The following is a 13,300-nucleotide window of genomic DNA, read 5'->3' as shown; positions in this document are numbered from 1 at the left end:
GGATTTATGCTGATATCGTTCAAAACCACACTTTGCCAGGGGTGTTTCCAAACTTTTGGAGGGCAGTGTAGATGCATTTACACAGTTTAATGTATCTCGGAGGGGACATGGATGCATTTAAACTGCAGTTACAGATGCATAAAAAGGGGCTAATGTTTTGTTTTTAACAAAACATTAAATACTGATATTTGAAATAATTTAAGACATGAAGAAATTAATCAAAATGTGAAATTAAAACTGCCAGTAGGTGGCATTCAGAAACAAAGCATTTGACTGTGTTAATGAGTGAATCACTGAATCTTTTTATCAACCGATTCGTTCAAAAAACGATTCATTTAATCAGTAAACACCGTCCATTGCTCAGAGATGCAAAACACTGCTGTGATCTTTGTTTGGAACTATTTTCGTTGGCAGAATTGAGCAAAAACAACCAATATGTCTAAAATGTAAGTCACTTATTCCTTACTGAACTTGTATAAAATTATTATTAAATGTGTTAAAAAAACAGTACTCTTTGTGTGATATAGAATAAGTTAACAATATTAAATTATATAAATATAAAAAGCATACAGAAGCATTTTTGCCGTCTACAATTTAGAATGCCTGGAATTTTGAATTTTAATAGACTAAATTAAAGTGTGTGCAAATCACTGAGTGTGATTTGGTATAATAGCCTATTTGTGACCCTGGAGCACAAAACCAGTCTTAAGTCGCTGGGGTATATTTGTAGCAATAGCCAAAAATACATTGTGTGGGTCAAAATTATTGATTTTTGTTTTATGCCAAAAATCTTTAGGTTATTAAGTAAAGATCGTGTTCCATGAAGATATGTGGTAAAATTCCTACTGTAAATATATCAAAACTTAATTTTTGGTTAGTAATATGCATTGCTAAGAACTTCATTTGACAACTTTAAAGGTGATTTTTCCCAATACCTTCAAATTCCAGATTTTTAAATAGTTGTATCTCGGCCAAATATTGGTCTATTATAGCAAACCATACATCAATGGAAAGCCTATCTATTCAGCTTTCAGATGGTTCATAAATCTCAATTTGGACAAATTGACCCTTATGACTGGTTTTGTGATCCTGGGTCACATTTGATAATGTCGGATCGCACATCATTACAACAACACTTACCATATTATCGCAGAAGACATATATGTATATCGCACACCCCAGACTCAACTTGAGTGAAGAATGAATCATTCGCGGTTGTGCGCGCACTTGTTTGCACATGAGCAAAGGTGTGTTTAGGAGTCTAATGGCAGACCACTGATTCATCAAACTTGCTTTTCTGCGGTCCGTGTTCTTCTGACTTCTGACGACTTTGTAAGTAACGAATATGCTTCAGGGAAATTATACAAAAGTATACATTTTAATTAGGAAATGTAGTGGAGTAAAAGTTGGCTGAAATATAAAAACTCCCAAAAAATACTTAAGTACTGTAACAAAGTATTATTACTTTGTTACGTTACACCATTGCTATCACTCATTGTCTAGCGAAAGTGATACGGCACAGTCTTGTCGAGCAGAAACGCAGGAGCATCGACGCCGCTGCTTTGTAAATGCATAGTGAAGGACTGTCATCCAAATAACATTTCATTCTCCTCAATAATCTTTATTGTTTTCCTTTTATATAAGTAATGGAGCACTGAAAGCAGCCCAAGTGTGTAGTGTCGACTCAGCAATGCATTTCTAACAAATCATGTGATCGTGTGCCCAGCCGTTATCCGTTTTATCAAATGCAATTTAACATGAAGTGCTTTCAAACCCATGCTCACTTGTCTTTTTCTGTGTTTGTCTGTAGTTTTCTTGTGCCCAGGGCTCTTGCGCGGCGTTTATCAGAGCGAGCATCTGTTCGAGTCGGACCACCAGTCGGGAGCATGGTGCAAAGACCCCCTCCAGGCGTCGGACAAGATCTATTACATGCCCTGGACGCCGTATCGCACGGACACCCTCACCGAATACTCCAGCAAAGAGGATTTCATAGCCGGACGACCCACCACCACCTACAAGCTCCCCCATCGGGTGGACGGCACCGGGTTTGTCGTCTATGACGGCGCTCTGTTCTTCAACAAGGAGCGAACCAGGAATATCGTCAAGTTCGATTTGCGCACTCGCATTAAGAGCGGCGAGGCCATCATCGCCAGTGCGAACTACCACGACACGTCGCCGTACCGCTGGGGCGGCAAGTCGGATATCGATTTGGCGGTGGACGAGAACGGCCTTTGGGTGATTTACGCTACGGAGCAAAACAACGGACGGATCGTGATCAGCCAGCTGAACCCGTATACGCTGCGCGTGGAGGGAACGTGGGATACGGCCTACGACAAGCGCTCCGCTTCCAACGCGTTCATGATCTGTGGGATCTTGTACGTCGTCAAGAGCGTCTACGAAGACGACGATAGCGAAGCCACTGGGAATAAAATCGACTACATCTACAACACGGAGCTGAGCAAAGACGGCTATCTGGACATCCCTTTCCCGAACTCGTACCAGTACATCGCTGCCGTGGATTACAATCCCAGAGATAATCTGCTCTATGTGTGGAATAACTACCACGTGGTCAAATATTCGCTGGATTTCGGAGTACTGGACAACAGGCTAGGTAAGAGCTGGAGCGTTTGCATGAGTTTTTGAAAGCTGTGACCTTGTTTTTTTTTTTTGTTTTTTTTTTAAAAGTGAATTCCATAAAAATACGTTTTAAAAAGAAAATAGTAAGAAAGACCCTATGACTTTAACATAGCTGTAATGTAAACATAATGTTACAAAACGTAAATTTTTAGATTACTTTTTAATCAAATTCTTTCTTATACGTTTCCATGCAATAAATAAATAAATAAATAAATAAATGTACAACAAAAATTATATATATGTATATATATATTATGTTTCCTTCCTAATTTTATATTATATTAAAATTTATTTATTAATAATAATAATAATAATAATAATAAATTGTTATGCATTAATAATAATTAAAAAATAATACTATTTTTTTTACATATTATATATTTTTATATTTTTGCTCATGCTTGGACATCTATTTGCTAGCATACTCAGTCATAGTTCACAGCTTTAAGGTAAACAGTGTTACAGAATGTACATTTTTAGATTACTTTTTAATCAGATTCTTTCTAATACATTTCCATGCAAAAAGTAAAATTAAATAAATGAATAAATGTTTCCCCCTATTTTTTGTATAAATGCATTTATTATTATTATTATTATTATTATTAATAATATATATATTTTTTTTTTGTTGTTGTTGTGGGGTGTCTCTAGTGTATATAAAGGAATAAACTCCTTCCATATATGTTCTTCCCCAACTTCCTGTTTCCACAGGAAATACATCAGTGCAAGAAAGAATGCTGCACTCATCAAGTGATTTCATGGGGTCTTTAAAGAAAATAAAGTATTTTTAGGATAGATTTTTAATTATTATTTTGTTTCGTAATTATTTTTTTAGTAATACATGAAAATGAAGCATATTTTACATCATATTTATCATTACTGTGCAATGTGTAAGATAATATTATGTACAATAATAATCTTAAATATATAACATTTTATATATATATATATATATATATGTATATATATATATTTTTTTAATTTGTGCTATTTCATTAATTTATGCTCATTTCTACATAAAATTCATCATTTAGTTTTACTGTATTTCAATAAAAATTTGACTATTATGGGAAAAAAAATCTACTGAGGGTCAACATAAATAGAAATGAAAAGATATAGTATATAGCATACAGTAGTCAACATTTGAAGTGGATCAGTTCCTTTCATCAAAGCTGTCGTAAAACCAAAACAATACCTGTTCTTGTCCTAGGACAACTTTGATGAACTTTTGTTGATCCACTTAATATATATATATAGTCTTACAAATAACCTTTATTTCAGATATGCAAAATATGGTTTATGGTTTTAGGGTGAAATATGGCATGTTTTAATGAGATTCACTGCGGCCTTCTTAAAAGCAGAGCTACTAATAACATTTTGGTGAATCCGCGGGTGGAGCTGCTGGTGGGAATGTTGTGGTTGTGAAAATGGAAGCCTTTCCTTTTGATTTAGTGAAATGAGTTGTTTAGTGTCTGCGGGCGAGTGAGCTTCATTGCTGTTTGCTTGAGTCAGTGGTCGGAGCGAAACTTCGGAATGTTCTCTTTAATTGGAAAGCATCGAGTGAAGTTTGCGGAGGGAAAGTTCATGGCTGCTTACTGAAAGTCGGAATGTCGTCGACTGGACCGGCGCTAATTACAGAGCGAATGTTTCTCAAATGTGTGACATTCCTTTCGCCATTTAATTAAAAGCCTTTTAAAGAAAGAAAACTTTTATAAACATCTCCACTAACACTGTGGGAAAAATACTGGTACTGCTGTAGTAATATACAGGAGTCGTATTGGGGGTGATCGCTAAGAGAAAATAAGTGAAATCATTTGCAAAAAAATTTAATTGCTTTCCACAATTTTTGTCATGGTCACCCACATTGCCAGCCAAAGTATCATAATTGCCACCACATTGTTAGATTGAAAAAAAAAAAAAAAGGGTTCTCTGCTACAAAACTATAATTACTACTATATTACATACAACTATACTATATTATTATTATTATTATTATTATTATTATTATTATTATTATTACTATGTACATTTAAATGAAGAAAAATGTAAACATTATTTTTACTTTTTTTGTTACATGTTAATGTAAATACAAAATAAAAAAAGAAATGTTACAACAAAAATATACATTTGAATTTCCCCCCCCATTTATATCTTTTGTACCTATAAAAGATATAAATAGATATTGTGCCAAAAGTAAATATTGCATTTTATCCAGCTTTATATTAAAATTTACTGTATTGTAAATAATTACGAAAAACTTAAATAATGTTTAAAAAAAAAAGTAATTTATTTTTAATCAATTTAACTTAATGTTTATTACATTTCTTTGCAAACAAAAAAGTTAAAACAAAAATCTAAATCATATTTATTATTTTTATATATATATATATATATATATACAATATTTTTTATAACTTTAATGTATTCTAAAAGATATAAAAATATATATATATGTATCAAGATATAACCTTCAGTGACCAATGAGGTAGTTCAAACACTAATTGTGAGAAATAATAGTAGTGATGTTTGATGTTTAGCCAGCAAGCTCTAACAAGAAGAGTATTTTGTTATACACTGACAGACAAATCTGTGTTCAAAGTCACAATTATGTCTCCCTGATGACAGCAGCGGTTAGGACGGCATGCATTTAATTTAATTTTTCTGGTTGTGTTTGATCGGTAAGATAAAGTTTTGGACACAGTTGAATGAAAGTGTTTTTGACAGTGAGGTAACAGCTGCGGCCACTTCACATTTCCACTCTCAGCCTGTCATGAGCCATCATCACTCAAACTGCTGCTCTTCACAACTGTTTTCTTTCAGAAATGCCACATGATACTTTTTTTTTTTCTTTTTAGGCAGCATATAATTATATATATATAATTTATATTGCACAGTGTTCAGCATCCAGTATTAAAATCTAAATGCATTAGTGTTGCCATTAATGTAAACTGTCGTCTTCTACAAGTTTTCTGTGGAGCAATAGTTTGAAGAGAATCTTGCTGAGCAAGTTAGTTACACTGTTTGTAACTTTCTACGTGAATAACCCATCCAGTTTAAAGCCACAGACATGCTTGCAGTGCATTTTCACCCTTGCACAGAGGATGCGTCTGTTGTGTGTAGCTGTGCGTAATAGTGTGTTTGTCTCTGGTAGGTTGGACGTGAGGTGAAGGTGCTCTTATTAAGTGATGGTGTGATTTGAGACCCTCTTACATGCATTTATAGAGTCAGGAAATGACCCACTCAGAGCTTTCTCACATCACACATGCAGCGAGAGCAGCTTGCATGTGTGCGTGTATGTGTGCGAGCACTCTCCTCTGAACGCACAACACCTGCGGCATGTTTCTCCTGGAATTAACCTTCATCTGAAGGTGACTCTTTGATGTGGTTCTGTTCTTCACACACTTTTGCTGTTTCAAGACCTAGTGAGCATACATGCTGTATGCTTAAACACGCCCCTAAATGCAAAGCTGCTTTATGAGATTTTAGATTTATGAGGTTTAACCTTAGTGACATAATTAAGCATAATGACACAAGCAACAGTGCTGTTGTGAATATCAGCACGGCTATAAATACCTGTGACCGTATCACAGCCATGCAGTATTCAGAACAATCACGCACTTAATAGTGTGATATTGATGTGCGACAACAATAAACAAGAAGCTAAAATTGAGTAGTGTACATTTTAGACAGTGTTGCACTGGAAAATTTTGCTAAAAGGTCTCAGGTTTCATTTCCTTTGTTTAATTTCTGATTAAATCTGGATTTAAATGAAACTAGTTGAGTAAACGATTCAACGACTCACTTATTAAAAAATCATGTAACTTAAATAGCATCAATTGGTCTGATTATATCATTTGAATGCAATGTAATTCTTTTGCATTTTTCACAGAAATGCACATGTAAATAATGGCAGTTATCTGTTGCCACCTACTGGCACATACTGGCAACTTCAGAAGGAGTCGTTTAAAAAATCCCACTATTAATGCACAGACTGACTGAGACAGACAAACAGAGTGACACAAACAGTGAAAAGTCCCAGCGCATCCAAAAGCAGCCAAAAACGGGGTGTGAGTCACATTCAGAGTCATAAAATAACAAATAAGAAACCCTACGGTCTAGTGTTTTTCAACTCCAGTCTCCATGCTCCAGAATGTTATAGATATCTCATTATTCAGCACACTAAGGATCTGACAGATTTATTCTGATGAGTGTTTTAATTAGTGAGACATTTAAAACACTCTGGTAGTGGCCAGGACTAGAGTAGAGAAACTCTGGTCTAGTAGACTTCACAGTCATGCAGAAGTAATGACCATCGCAACACTGCAAGTACATCAAGTGCACCATTTAACACAGGGCCTATGAATAAACGGTTAGTTTTATGCAACAAAAAAAGCTACTGGCAAAAAAGAATCATATGAGAAACATTGCTGTGAAAAAAATAAAGGTCTCAGGTTTCATTCTTGAATAAATCAGGATTTAAATAGAACTATTTGAGTAAACGATTCAACGACTCACTTATTAAAAAATCATGTAACTTAAATAGCATCAGTTGATCTGATTATATGATTGAATGCAATATAATTCTTTTGCATTTTTCACAGAAATGTGCATGTAAATAATGGCAGTTATCTGTTGCCACCTACTGGCACATACTGGCAACTTCAGAATGAGTCACTATAAAAGTTCTACTCTTAATGCACAGACTGACTGAGACAGACAAACAGAGTGACGCAAACAGTGAAAAGTCCCACTGCATCCAAACACAGCCAAAAAGGGGGCGTGAGTCGCATTCAGAGTCATAAAACAGCAAATGAGACACCCTACAGTCTAGTGTTTATCAGCTGCAGTCCCCATGTTCCAGAATGTTTTAGATATCTCACTATTCAGCACACTAAGGATCTGACAGATTTAATCTGATGAGTGTTTTAATTAGTGAGACATTTAAAACACTCTGTTAGTGGCCAGGACTAGAGTAGAGAAACTCTGGTCTAGTAGACTTCACAGTCATGCAGAAGCAATGACCATTGCAAGACCGCAAGTGCATCAAGTGCGCCATATAGCACAGGGCCTATGAATAAATGGTTATTTTTATGCAATAATAAAAGCCACTGGCAAAAAAAGAATCAAATTAGAAACATTACTGAGAAAACTTGATATATTTTGGTAATGAGAATTTGTGGGAGGAAAGTGTTTAAATGTTATGAAAATAATGTTGCAATGCAAAAAACCGTAATGATCCTGAAATAGGCTTCTGTTGATTTTGGGTGAAATATGGCTTGGACAGGATCTTGACTCACCTATTTAGCTCATACAGCATTGTACGCTTATTTTTAGGTCCTCTATATGTTTTAGGTCTCAAGCAGCGTTTGGCTGGAGGCTGGTTTTATCACTGCACACAGCTCCATTACTCACTGCTGAAAATCCCCTGGCTCACGGGCACAAGTGTGTCGCACTTTATCACCCCCTCCCTGCGCACCCTCTCCTGCTTTAGTTCCTCTATAGAGGCAGTCAAGAGAGAGATACGCACTGTGCTTACAACATCTGTCCCTATGCCCTGCTCCACTGGCCTTGTGTGAATGTGTGTGTGTATTTTCAATCCTGTCTCATGTGTTTCTGTGCAACAGAAGCTTGAGGAAATCTCTAAAAAATAAGCATGATATAATAGAAATGTCATAGAATGTCCATATCACCAAAAGTCAGCATCAGAGAACAGGATCTGCGTCAGTGCCCCAAGATCTGCATTAGGTAGCATGAACATTATCAATCTCCAAAATGAGCATCAGATAACACAATCATATTAAATTGCCATGAAATCAAGGGTCATGAAATCAGTGTCTAATTATGGAATCATTATCAGTTTTGGAGCTCTTTGACTGTAGAATGCAGAATCGTCAGCCTTGAGTTTCAGATCTGGAGTGTAAAAAATAAGCATCAGACGACAACAACAAAACCAGCATCAGATCCAAAATTGGTTATAATATAGCAGAATCAATTAAATTGTCCAAATTCAGCATAAGATAATAGAATTACATTTTAATCTACATCAGGTAACAAAGTTTGCACGGGGTCATAAAATCAGTGTCCAATAATGAAATCATCGTTAGATATGGAACTCAGCTTTAGGATGCAAAATCATCAGCCTCAAGTTACAAATATGGAGCATAACCATTAAAATCAGCATTAGATAGCACCACCAACAACTAATGAGTTTTAGATAACAGAATCACATCAAACTGCCCATATTCAGCATCAGATATTAGACAGCATTAGATAGCAGCAGAGCAGCAACAACAACAACATGAAATCTGCATCAGATAACAGAATCAGTGTGGAATCTTCAAAATCAGCATCATGTAACAGAAGCAACTTCAAACACCTTAAGTCAGCATCATATAACAAAATCAGCATGGACTCTTTTTACGTCCATTTTTTACAGACATCAGATAAGAAAATTATGAACATTATGAATCTCCAAAATAAGCATCAGATTACAGAACCATGCTGAATTGCCCAAATTCAGCATCAGATAATATAACTACATTGGAATCTCCAAATTCAGCATCAGACGACAACAACAAATCTGCATCGGAAAACAGAATCAATATTGAATCTTCAAAATGCGTATTGGTTATCAAAATCACCATCTCTGAACTGAACATCAAATACCAGTATCCAAATCCAAATCAGCATCAGATGACATGAGCTGTATAAATCTCTAAAATCAGAATAAAATCTGATAAAAGAATAACTAAGAATGTTTCAAAATTTGCCCCAGACAATAGATTTGCCTTGAAATGTCCAAAATCAGCATCAGAGAACAAAGTTAGTATAGGGTCATGAAATCAGTGCCTGATTATGACATCATGTTCAGATCTGCAACTGAAATTCACAATGCAAACCTTGAAATCTGTAAAATCAGCATCAGAAAACAAAGTTAACACAGAAATCCTCATTAGATCTGCACTCAAATTTACAATACAAAATCATCAGCCTCACATTACAAAACTGGAATATAATCTTCAAAAAATTAAGAAGAGAGAAAAGCATAAATCAGCACAGAATCTTCAAAATCAGCATTAGATAACAACAAATCTGCACCAGATTACATAATCAATGTAAAATCTTTAAAATCAGCATTAGTTAGCAGAATCAATGTTAAATCTCTGAACTCAACATCAGATAGCAGAATCAGCATTAAACAAAATCTAAATCAGCATCAGATAACATGAAAAATATCGATATCCAAAATCAGCATCAGATAACAAAATAACCAGGAAATCTTAAAAACCTGCATCAGATAACAGAATCACGCTGATTTTTTCTAAATTCAGCATAAGATAATTGAATTACTGTACTTTGAAATCTCTAAAGTCAGCTTTGAGAACAAAGCACAGAAATCATTGTTAGATCTGCACTTAAATTCACAATGCAAAATCATCAGTCTTAAATGACAAAACTAGAATATAATCTTCAAAATCAGCATCAGCCAACAACAAAATCAGCATTAGATAATAAAACTAGAATGCAACTGACATCAGTATAGAAAACCCCACACGAGGTGCAAAATTTTCTCTGATCTTTATATGATCCAGATGACAGTTTTACACCAAAACAAGCATGACGACATTGTATATATGAACATGTAATGAAATTTCTCTTGAAATGAATATTTATTATTGTGCCACACTAAAGTGAATTACACTTTAGTTATTAAACACAACCTTGTTTTTCCTCAGGCTCCTGTGAAACTTGACATGTCTGAGATGTTCGTCTTGAGCTGTTGTGATGGACGGTTCCGTGTGAGATACCAATCTCCTGTTTTGACCTGCTGTGTGGAATAGCTTTAGCATTTGCTGATATTCAGAACATGTGAGGGAACGTCAAACGCAGTGATGTTTGGAGCCGGTGCGGGATGCTTGTTGGCGAGCCTCGCTCTGCTCTGCAGGGCCCCTGTAGGCAGACGGTAATTGACCTAATCTGGCCCATATGCAGTGTGGAATATGCTTAGCCGTGACCTCAGAGGAGCACTGCTTTATGCTATGACTACTCAAGGTCTTTTGACTTTCTCTGGCATTCGATATAATAAAACACACAGAGTCAAGACCTGCAGACTCCTGCAGCTCCCTCACAAAACAGACATCAGAAGTGGAAAAACAAAGCTTACTGTACGTCCTGAGTTAAATATTTTCAGATGCGTTCATCTAGTTTCTGTTATGCAAAGTTTGGCATGATTTTTTTTTTTTTTTTTTTTTTGGACTAAAATTTCTTGAACAAGAAAACAACATAAGGAAGGATCCAATTTCATTCATTGTGAAAAGAATAAAAAAATAATTAAATAATAATGAAAAAAAAAATGGGTCAGGACAAATTTTCCTAGCCAGGAAGTGTGATGTACTTTAAAAAGCTTAAAACTGTAAGGCTTTCAGGTTGTTATATGGTTGCTAGTGTACTCTGGGTGGTTGCTAGGTCATTGGTTGTTCTGAGTGGTTGCTATGTGGTTGCTTAGATGTTCTGTTTGGTTGCTAGTGTGTTCTTTGCGTTTCTAAATGGTTGCTATGTTATTTCTGGGGTGTTTTGTTTGATTGCTAGATGGTTGCTAGGTTGTTACGGTGCTCTTTGGTTGCTATGTTGTTGCTAGTGTGTTTTGGGTGATTGCTGGTGTTATTTGTGGTTGTTAGGGTGCTCCGAGGGTTGCTAGGTAGTTGATATGTGTTTGTTATGATGTCCTGAGTGGTTGCTAAGTTTGTTTGTTGATGCGTTTTTTTTGGGTGGATTCTAGGTGGTTGCTCTGTTGTTGATGGCGCTTTGCGTGGTTGTTCATGTGTTACAGCTTCTGTGTTAGTTCTGTTTGGTTACTAGATTGCTATAAGTGGTTGCTAGTGTGTTCTGAGTGGTTGCAAGGTGATTGCTATGTGGTTGTTTCTCACTGGTTGATATGCGACTATTACAGTGTCTGATTGTTTGCAGTGTGGTTGCTGAGATGTTCTGGGTGGTTGCTAGGTCATTGGTTGTTCTGAGTGGTTGCTAGGGTGTTCTTGGTGGTTCCTAAATGGTTGCCATGTTATTTCTGGGGTGTTTTGTTTGATTGCTAGATGGTTACTGTGGTGTTTGATTGCTATGTTGTTCCTAGTGTCTTTTCGGTGATTGCTGGTGTTATCTGTGATTGTTTTGTGGTTGCTAAAGTGCTCTGGGGGTTACTAAGTGTGGTTGTTGATGGGGTGTTATGGGTGGTTGTTCGTGTGTTATGGTTTTTGTGGTATTTCTGGAGTGTTCTGCTTGGTTTCTAGATTGCTGTAAGTTGCTATGTGATTGTTAGTGGTCGCTAAGTGGCTAGTGTGTTCTGAGTGGTTGCAAGGTGATTGCTATGTAGTTGCTTCTCACTGGTTTCTATGCGATTGTTGTATGTCTGATTGTTTGCCATGTGGTTGCTGATATGTTGTGGGAGGTTGCAATGTTATTTCTGGGGTGTTCTTTTTGGTTGCTAGGATGTTCTGAGTGTTTACTAAGTGTGATTGCTAGTGTGTTGTGGGTGGTTCCTAGATGGTTGCTATGTTGTTGCTGAGGTGTTCTGGGTGGTTGCTGGGTCATTGGGTGTTCTGAGTGGTTGCTTGGATGTTTTGTTTGGTTGCTAGTGTGTTCTTTGTGGTTCCTAAATGGTTTCTGTGTTACTTCTGGCATGTTTTGTTTGAAAGCTAGGTGGTTATTGTGTTCTTTGGTTGCTATGTTGTTGCTAGTGTGTTTTGTATGACTGCTGGTGTTATCAGTGGTTGTTATGTGGTTGCTAGGGTGCTCTGGGGGTTCATATGTGTTTGTTAGGATGTTCTGAGAGGTTTCTAAGTGTGGTTGTTAATATGTTCTGGGTGGTTTCTAAGTGGTTGTTCTGTTGTTGATGGGGAGTTCTGAGCGGTTGTTTATGTGTAATGGCTTCTGTGCTATTTCCGTGTTAGTTCTGTTTAGTTTCTAGATTGGTGTAGTTTACTGTGTGATTGTTAGTGGTTGCTAGTGTGTTCTGAGTGGTTGCAAGGTGATTGCTACTGTATGTGGTTGCTTCTCACTGGTTACTATGTAATTGTTAAAGCATTCTGATTGTTGCTATGATTGCTGGCATGCCATGAATGGTTGCTATGCTATTTCTGGGGTTTTCATTTTAGTTGCTAGGTGCTTGCTGTTTGGTTGCTATGATGATGTCACAGGCTGTTAAGTGTAGTTGCTAGTGTGTTCTGGGTGGTTCCTAGGTGGTTGCTATGCTGTTGCTGAGGTGTTTTGTGTGATTGCTGGTGTGTTATTGGTGATTATTATGTGGTTGCTAGGATGTTATGGGGGTTGTTAGGTGGCTCCTAAGTGTGGTTGCTGATGTGTTCTGTTTGCTTTCTAGGTGGTTGCTATGTGATTACTAGGGTGTTCTGAGTGGTTGCTAGGTGATAGCTGTATGTTTGCTTCTTGCTGGTTGCTATGTCATTGCTAGGGTGTTTTGAGTATTTACTGTGTGACTGCTGTTATGTTATGGGTGGTTGCTATGTTGTTGATGGTGTTCTCTGTGGTTGCTAGTGTGTTATGGCTTCTGTGTTTTCTCTGGAGTATTCCGTTTGGTTTCTGTTGGTTGCTGTGTGATTGTTAAAGCATTCTGATTGTTGCAATGATTGCTGGTATGCCATGAATGGTT

At 36.5% G+C, this 13,300-nt stretch overlaps 1 protein-coding gene across 22 annotated transcripts in view; it reads left to right on the top strand.

Moving 5' to 3' along the window:
• The window catches only part of LOC127167882 (adhesion G protein-coupled receptor L3), a 332,296-nt gene that overhangs the window by 201,342 nt on the left and 117,654 nt on the right, over positions 1-13,300 (top strand). For all 22 annotated transcript variants that reach the window (XM_051114254.1, XM_051114256.1, XM_051114250.1 and 19 more), the window contains one exon: positions 1,811-2,611. In XM_051114254.1, coding sequence (XP_050970211.1) covers positions 1,811-2,611 — 801 coding nt within the window. The remainder of the gene's footprint in view (positions 1-1,810; positions 2,612-13,300) is intronic.

Source organism: Labeo rohita, chromosome 7, assembly GCF_022985175.1.
Source record: "Labeo rohita strain BAU-BD-2019 chromosome 7, IGBB_LRoh.1.0, whole genome shotgun sequence".
NCBI lineage: Eukaryota > Metazoa > Chordata > Actinopteri > Cypriniformes > Cyprinidae > Labeo > Labeo rohita.
The sequence above is the reverse complement of the archived record's forward strand: the minus strand, read 5'-3'. Positions and strand labels throughout refer to the sequence as shown.